The sequence below is a fragment of the Aythya marila genome (assembly GCF_965140915.1).
Source record: "Aythya marila genome assembly, chromosome: 18".
Lineage (NCBI taxonomy): Eukaryota > Metazoa > Chordata > Aves > Anseriformes > Anatidae > Aythya > Aythya marila.
Genome location: NC_139059.1, coordinates 6,336,644 through 6,345,339, shown reverse-complemented (window position 1 = coordinate 6,345,339; position 8,696 = coordinate 6,336,644). Strand labels below are relative to the sequence as shown.

The 8,696-nt window shown below is 46.0% G+C and overlaps 1 protein-coding gene across 1 annotated transcript; it reads right to left on the bottom strand.

Moving 5' to 3' along the window:
* Positions 1–1,306: 1,306 nt before the first annotated feature.
* Positions 1,307–8,621, bottom strand: ADAP2 (ArfGAP with dual PH domains 2). The gene is made up of 10 exons (XM_082775236.1): positions 8,441–8,621; positions 7,605–7,735; positions 6,898–6,989; positions 6,678–6,763; positions 6,223–6,332; positions 5,416–5,562; positions 4,633–4,716; positions 3,358–3,420; positions 2,680–2,757; positions 1,307–2,315 (listed from the first exon to the last, which is right to left on the bottom strand). The coding sequence occupies exons 1-10, from the start codon at positions 8,523–8,525 to the stop codon at positions 2,097–2,099; spliced, it is 1,095 nt and encodes a 364-aa protein (XP_082631362.1). The 5' UTR covers positions 8,526–8,621; the 3' UTR covers positions 1,307–2,096.
* Between the last annotated feature and the right edge of the window lie 75 nt (positions 8,622–8,696).

Sequence of the window (8,696 nt, the reverse complement as noted above, 5' to 3'; positions counted from 1 at the left end):
ACCGGGCCCGGTGCGGGGCTAACGGGAGCTGAAGGCCCCGGGCCACCCGCGAAGCCGTGCTCCGGTGCTGCTGCTGCCTTCAGCTCGGCGGCAGGACTTGGGCTGGCTGTAGGAAGGCACCGTCACACGGAGCTCTCCATAACCTCGCCTCCAGTCTGCAAAAAGTTGTCGTCTTTGCACAGTAGCATTTTTTTTTTCTTCTTCTGGGAATTTCCTGGTTTTGTAACAGGGTTGCTGACACGGTTGGTCTGCTGACCTTTCCCGGACATCACACAGGGAACCCCATCCGTGAAGCTGAAGCTTCTGGGTGGACTAAACTTTTTGAGATCATCCAGAATTGCTCAGCTCACCTCAAAATAAATTAAAAAAAAAAAGCATCTCAAACCAGACTATGATCTTCAACAAGTGCCTCGCTGTTGATTTCAGGAGCTGCAGGATGAGGCTGTTAGAAGATTTGCTGAACCAGCGTGTGAACTGTAATTCCCCAGATCATATGGGGAGAGGGAAGAAAGAACAGAAACATCAGGGAGTTTATGGGAGAATGTCAGGAAGCAAAACTCCTGCAGTTTGTTCAAGGCTGGATGATGATGAGTTGACTAAGACAGACAGAATGATGAACCAAGTCAATTTTTCTGTACTGTTGTGGGAAAAAAAGAGTTAATCACACTAATCCCTGCATATATTGGTACTTCCTTCTTTCTGTAGAACTATTTGGGGTGCCTTAGACTGGCTGGCAAGCAACAGCAAAAGGTGGAAGCTTTACCAGAAGCTTAGTTTGCAAGACTTCCGCTTGATTTGCAAACTAAGGGAATCTGAAAAGAAGAATTAAATATCTGAATGACTGACTTCTTGGTAGAACCAAATCTTGGGCTTGGCTGTGAGGCAAAAAAACACTCAGTGCCCTCTGTGAGCCAGTGCAAATCCTCACCCATTCCTGCGCATAATGGATGTACGTAGCACCTGATCAGGAGGCACTCACTCTGTGCTTTCCGTGCTGGTCCTCATACATTGAGTGTCTTCAAACAAGCCAAGGAAGACAGCACTTTTAAAACTAACTTCTACCTTTCACTGCTCAGACTAATCAAATTCAGTAAGTGAACTAATGACCCAAAGCTTTAGCTGTTTTTTGGAGGTAACACCAATCAGTGTGTCTTCATCCTGAACTCATGTCTTGACTGAGGCAGTGTGTGGGGTTGCTTTGGAAAAGAAAAAAGAAGTCTTTACATGTCTCATTTGCCACTCATAAAAGAATCAAATAGCAGAGACTGTTGAAAGCAAGGAGCTAGGGACATCTGTCATTAGAGTGATTCCATTACAGTATTCTCCACAATTCAAACTTGACTTTTATTTTTTTACAATTTCTGTGACAGAAATTTAACACTGTAAAAGGCATTAAAACCACTCCATGGAAAACAAACATGTCCCTATCTGGATAGGAGCTGCAGTCAGGTAGACTATAGCTGCCTGGCTGTGCTCCTTCCTGAGAAAGATTCATCCAATTATCCCAGCATGAATTTATATCTTCGGTCTACCCAACAGGATGCCCTGCATCATCTTGGTAGGTGGTGATGTCTTGCCTCTTGGTCGCTCATTCTATGCACTCATGTAACAGATGATCACATTCACTGGCAGACTGTATGCCACCGGGTGGATTGTCAAGTACATCCTTCTGGGTTTGCTATCAGACCAAAGCAAGAAAAGGAGGATCTGATATGACATTGCCTGCATGAGTCCTCAAGGAAATTCATGCTAGCCCTCTGTGGTCAGACTTTCTCCACTGACATTGTTTTTTTTTCCATAAGGGAACACTGGCCGATTTATCCCGACATCAGTCTGGGAAGGCCTCCTCTGCTCAAAAGCAGAGAAGGGAAGGAAGACAGAAGGCACTTTAGAGGAAGGTTGTGCAGAGACACAGATCATTTTCGAATATCTGCACTCCACCTTACTTGTTTCTCTGTTGCCACCCTCCCTGTGCCTTCAATTGTTGAAGGAAGCCCTTTGTGGTAGTCACTGAGGGGGCTTGAACATCACAGAGGCTGCAGACCAGTGCTGAACAGAGCCCAAGAAGTGCAGTTCACCAGAACTCACTGTTGGTCTTAACCAGTCAAAGGCTGGGCAATGACTCCATTCAAGGCGTCTATCCACTCCCTCTGCTCCTTATCGTTCTCACATATAAATAAAAACTCTCGCGTTGGTGTGACCATGGTGATCCCTGGTTTCCTCTTCTTCACACAGACTCCCTGGGGCAAGCCAGCTCGTACTTCGTAGCCCTCATCCTTCCTTCCAATAAAAATCTGGCCCAGTGCAAATGCATCCTAGGAAGAAGGAAACAGAAGACAGTCATTAGCCAGCGGATAGTACAGCTCCAGCAGACATTGTTCTGTCCTTTGACATGGAGCTGGGGATGTGTGGAGGGATCACTGATCTACTGACAGGCAGCAGGAAGCTAGCAGCTATTTGTAAAAGACTAAGATCTTCCTCACAGCCACTGTAAGGGACAGAGTTCCCAAACTGCTCAGCTTCAAAGGTATCAACCTATAAGGGAGATGACAACCTATAAGGGAGATGAGCTCTTGAGACTGAGCCCACTGTCTTATGCAGCCACTGGAAGAGTCAGATAACAGACCCCTTCTTCCCACCCACCTTTGTGAAGGGGCTTGGGGGATACACCCCTCTTACCAGTGGATTTTTAAAGTATAGCAGGTTCCTCTCCTGACAGTCCAGGCTGAACCAGCGCACCTTGAAGGTCTCCTTCTGCTGCAAGGAGATGGTAGTTTGGTAAAGAAAAATCCCAGGGAAGAATTCTGCTCTTTCTCTGCTCCTTCAGCAGAGCCTGAAATCTCCCCATCTCCCTCTGATGTTCCAAGAAGCAGCAGCCCAAATAACTTCCCACAAGAAAACAAACAAGCCCACGACCCAACATAGGCTTAAGACCTAAGAATTTGCTGCTATAAACAGATGTGACTTCTCTGCTACTGACTTCAAGAGAAATAGGGAAGTAAGGGAGTTATCATGTGATGTTCTGTTCTAGAGGTGGCTGTAGTTCTAGAGCTGCAGTCAGCAGGCAACTGACACAGGAACCTATTCAGTGTTGCCCAACAGTACTTAGCATTTCCACTGCCAGCCAATCCATCTCACTTACATTTCAAGGAGGATCCTTCTTCACAGTTGTTTTTTCCTGCACAAAATACAGCATGACCCCAAGAACACAACAGGCTTAACAATGTCTGTTATCAACCCAGGAAGCACGCAGTCACTCAAGAAATTGCTTACTAGTAAACGATTATAGCATTATCAAATAATCCCCTTCCAGAAGAATCCTGTTTGTGTACTACTATGCATGTAAGCTGGACCTACCTTTGGTCCCGTTTTCTCCATATATCCTTCTTTGACATAATTTCTTGTGATCCGGGGTACAAGCTAGGAGAATGCACACAAAAAAAGGTCTGCCATCTCATTCAAGCTTGCTTTTCTGTTCTGTTTCTTTCAAGGCAAATCAGCGTCAATTTTGGCTTTTATGGTTAGGGTTGTTTTTGGCTGCTCAGTAAAGGGAAGTCTGAATTAAGAAGGAACATAAAATTGTTGCAAGATTACACGTTAAGAGAACCACACGCAGACTTTTGTGTGGCCTTTTCTTCTGCAGCTTCCATCCATTCCAAGGCTCACCTACTAATTTGGCACTGTATGTAGCCTGGCTGTGGTCTGGCTGCTCTGAAAAAGATCTTAGTTCCACCTAGAAAGACCTTAGTTCCACAGAATAAAAAGAAAATTCAGTGATGCCCAATGCAAGGGAAGGAATAATGTGGGACAGACCATCTTTGTGTTTGCTGGAGAACCCAATACTCCTGCCAGGAAAGATGACCAGCAAGTCAAAGTAAGAGATAAAACACAGATGCCCAAATTAGCTTCTGCTTCCTTGTGTTTATCATTAAAAGACTTGCCTTTATTCCATCTCTAAGGCAGCTGAGTATTAAAGAATATTTGTGTTGGCACTAACAGAGACATTGAGCATGAGTGATTAAAGGTGTTACTCTTCTTGCTCACAGCTGGTATGGCTAAACACAGATACGCTTTGAAAAGCAAAGATTTAGTTTTTATGTCCACAGTGGATCAGAAGGAAAAAAGATTAAGGATGTGATTGATGTTTTTCTCCACAAGTTCATCCATAACTAGCTGTGCAGAGAAAAAGAGCTTCAGATATTTCACATAAGAAGGGAAACAAAAGTACTACCTCCTGACGTAAGCATTATGGAGTTCCTCTCTCTCAAGTAGGGCCTCTATCTGTTTCTTGAACAAGTGTTTCTACATATCTGCTCTGCAGATCTATTTTTCCCCAATGCCATCGCACAGTCCAGCAGTAGTTCCACGGATACCTGTACCAGTTTCATGTACTTTAAAGCTACTGCCTCCAAATCCCAGCAGTAGCACCAGGCTGAGGCACACTGGAGGACAGCCACCATGGAGGTCTCAAGAACAGCCTGGTATGACAGCCTCCCTCTTTCTCCAGAGAGAAACAGCTGGCATTTCCAAACCCATATGCAGCTGTTTGAGCACCTGGCTCTGGCAGAAGTGAGAAAATGTTTTCCCATGCTGTGTTTGAGCAGACCGCTTCAAGCCCTGTTCAGTTCTCACCTCAGACTCAGGGACAGTTGGGAAGGTTGTTCTAAGATAATGGTAACGTGCTGCCCGAATGGCATTGAACCAGTCAACAATCTCCTAGGGAAAACAGCAAAGACAAACATAAAGACAAAAATAACATGTAAGAACACTGCCTTCCCAAAAAGGCCTTTCTCCTTCATTCTGATTTCTTTACAAAGATGCAGTTTCTCCCCAAGGTCCAGAGAGAGTAATTTGTCCCAGACACCTGAAAAATACCGAGCCTCCAAAATAATTTTTAAATGCTAACCTTAAAAATTTTAAATGTCCGAGAAGGTCCTGGACATCCTCAGCATGGGGAATAACCCAAGTCAGAGGCTTTTTCAGTTGGTTCAGTTATGGATTGTTTAACCACCTGCGTACCTGGAAACACTTCAGAACTATGGCAAGGAAGGAACAGAAATCTAACAAAACCTGTAGATGTACTTAAAATTATCAGTCTGTTTGAAAATAATGCAGAGCAACAATATTTTCCATGTGTGTCAAGAAGGCTTCAAAGAATAAAACCACTGAATTATATAAAACCATTAGACAGTTACCTTACAGAGATTTAAACATATGCACCATTGAAGCCTGTCTGCCCCAACAGAACAGGAGCAAGACGTTAAAATTACTGGTGTAAAATTCTGCAACTTTCTATATTCTACAAGTCATAGTGATTTCAGAGAAAATCAGACCCTGCAGAAACAGGTATATATTCCAAATTATATATCCAACATCAGAGAATCTTTCTCATTCCAAAATCTCTGTGGTATTCACCTTTCCACTTTCGTGATAGACAAAAAGGTTCCTTGTCTGACCATTTGTCTTGTATGTGATCTGCAGTCCGTGAGCATGTTGGATTTTCTCTGTCTGGAACATCACATTCAGTTTCTCAATGCTGATAACGGCTTTTGGACCTTTGGTCTGTGAAATGAAAAGCATCACTGTATTAAAGTGGTCTCAAGGAAGGCAATGGAGGATAGATAATTTATGAGAACTAGGTCCCTACTGAACAGAAAGCAGGCATCCTGAAGTACCTGATAATTGGATATACCTGAAGAATAAAAGCTATAGTGTCACATAAAATCAGTTAGACAGGATAACTCCCCTTCCTTCACAAATGCTGGCTGGCTCTTGGAAAGCGATGTGTCTGCACTGCAAATATTCTCTCTCCGACCTCACAGCTGGAGATCAATTAGCTACACATTCTCACTGGAAGGGAGAGACGTTGAGGATGTTACTGCAGCAGCTGATGACAGAATATTTTGGCAATGTGAGAAGTAGCATCTGCTAACAGATCTCTTCTTCATCTTGCTATTCAGTATCCATGTCCTTCATTCACTAAGCAAAAGGAGGCTGCAGGGTTAAGATAAGGGATGAGGAAAAGGGCTAAATCCAAAAGAGCAATTGCCTAAGAAAGATACCACAGATAATGCAGAAACTTCTGGGCTGCTCCAAACACAGGCTGACCTGGCTGCAAAACTAGAGACAAAGCCCTTTATACTATTTTCAACTGGTAAAGAGTAGAGTCTGAGGCTGGTTGTTGACCAGCTACCTACAACCAGCTGTTGCCGGGGAACTCACTTCTTTAGTGTAGTACTTCAATATCCCTTCCCTTGCTGATAGGAGGAATCGCCTCTTCTGGAACTGTCTGCTCTCCCGCCCGCGCTTCCAGAGGAATCCTTCATGGCTACCTGCATATGGGACCAAGACTAGCATCAGACAAAGGCAGCACTATAGCAGGACTGTTTATCTACATGGTAATGTGCCACAGAGTTTCAAGCCTCTTTTCCATCTGAGAATTTTCACCTCAAATGGAATGAATCAGTGGAGAACTAGAAAACTGTAAGATCACACATGTAAGCTAAATACACCTTGTACTTGTTGGGAGCTTCTTCTCAAAATTACAGCCTCAAAAGCAAGGCCTGCACGTCCAGCAACTCATACATGGCAAGCCATCCTCAAAGATCTTCAAGGTTGCAACCAGAGTACTGTGCTGCTGGCCTTAAAGCCTTTTCCCTGACAATCCTAACTTTTACCTGCAGAACAAGGATCTTGGCAGACTCGGGTGGCAACAAATTCCTCACGCTCATATTTAGCTCTAATCCATTGTTCTTTTAAAACCCTGAAAGAGGAAAACATGGATAAAGCTGATCTGCCTCTACTCTATTTTCATCAACCAACCAAAGAGACCTGTAGAGGAAAGCGGCAGTTTGATAGCTGAAAAGGTCTGCCCCACTGAATAAACCATCAACTTACAAGCAGTCACAGGCCTGGGGGATGTAATAGTAGGGGGGGACTTTGGCCTCAAATTTAGCTTTGGCACAGAGATTCCCATGCTTCTTCATAAACTGAAATACAAAATAAGTTCCACTTAGATATGCAACTACAAAACCAATACTGTGTTATGAGCGTAAAACAAAACTTAAACTAAACTCTCAGCGTGTCTACACAGAAGTTTATACATTTCCTTTGGAACTGTAGCCTGCACTATTTTAGATATTTCACTGTTTACAGCTCTGAACCAGATGGGAAGGAACACACAATTGTGGTTGTTAATTGAAATAACAAAAGAGAATGAAGAGAAAATATATTTATGATCTTCCTCCACCTTCAGCTGTTCCTAGAAATAAATTGTGATTGCATTGTTAACACGATTCAATAGAAAAATGAGAGGCTGAAGCAATATTTAAGAAAGGCATGTTGGTTACTAAAGAAAACATACTAGCTGGAAGTAACTGTGGGCCTCTAAGCCACAATACGCAGATACTGCCGGCTGTTAAACGTACAATCACCTATCAGTGTAATTTGATTGAGTACGTCATAAAAAAACACCTAAAGTTACCCAATGAGTTCACTTGGCTCTATGTTCTTCTGTTCATAGAGAATGGTGTGAATTCTGAGTCAGAGGAGGTTATGCTGAAATACAGGCAAAAATAAGTGAATTATTCCTTTTCTTTCTGTACCTCTATAAGATCATTCTCCCAGAAGTCAAGCCGAAGGGATTTGACCCTGCTGATTTGAGGAAGATTGCGATGGATTCCGGAGCAATTCAAGCAAATGAATATTCCAAGTTTGTAAGAAGCCCACTCTGGATCTAGACGCAAACAAAAAGAATGCATGGATAAATGGGAAAAGGCACAGCCACCGGCAAGGGCAAAAAAACCATATTTGATGTACAGCCCAGGTTTCACACCTAACTCATCAAATCCCACCCCGTTGTTTAAGGCTGTCACCTCTTTGTATTTAAAAGAACCACATCTGCTTTCCCCAGTGAAACGGCAGCCCTGAAACCCGTAAGCTTTTCCACGGAGAATTTGTTTAAAAATTAATACGACCGTGCAGGCAGCCTCGCGGCGATGGGAAAGCTGAGCTTCAGAGTTCATCGTGGGAACTTTTGCTGCTGACCTAAGGGCGGAGCAGCGTTTCAGCCGCCCCCCTGTCCGGGGCCCGCTCCCTCCAACTCAGCAGGGCCGGGAGCAGCCCCGAGGTGCTCGGAGGACTCCATCCCGCTCGATCATTTCCTTCCCCCCGCCTCGCCTCGCTTCTCCCTTATCGCAGCGAGCAGCAGCAGCTGCCCGGCGCCTCCCCGGCCGCCGCGGGCTCCGCTCTCGGGAGGCGACACCGCGGGGTGCGAGCCCCCGGGCTCGGGGGGCTGTGGCCGCGCCGCCCCCGGCCCTCGCTTCCACAACCCCCCGGGGTGCCGAGGCCGGCTCCCGGCCCCCCGCCGCCTCGCTCGGTGCCCCCGAGCCGAGCCGAGCCGAGCCGTGCCGAGCCCCCGTGCCGGGCTCGCAGCCCCCACCTGCCACCCCGCAGTCGGCGCAGCGGCCGTTGCCGGCGGCCTTCAGCAGCTCCAGCAGCGGCACCTTGGGCCGGTCGCGGTCCATCGGCGCCGGCCCCGGGCGGAAAATGAGGAAGCGGAGCGGGGCCCCGAGCCGCGGGGCACTCCCTGCTCTCTTTTCCCCTTCCCTGCCCTCCCCTCCGGCCGCCTCCAGCGGCGGCTCCGCGCCCCCGGGCAGGGCGGGGCCGGGTGCGGGTTCGGCGCGGCTCGGAACCGA

Excerpts from the sequence above, each read along its gene's own strand:
- ADAP2 (XM_082775236.1), bottom strand. The coding sequence starts at position 8,525 with ATGGACCGCGACCGGCCCAAGGTGCCGCTGCTGGAGCTGCTGAAGGCC. Across the intron at positions 5,563-6,222 it reads TGAAGTACTACACTAAAGAA|ACCAAAGGTCCAAAAGCCGT; the intron begins GTGAGTTCCCCG and ends TTCATTTCACAG. Across the intron at positions 3,421-4,632 it reads CAACTGTCCCTGAGTCTGAG|CTTGTACCCCGGATCACAAG; the intron begins GTGAGAACTGAA and ends GCATTCTCCTAG.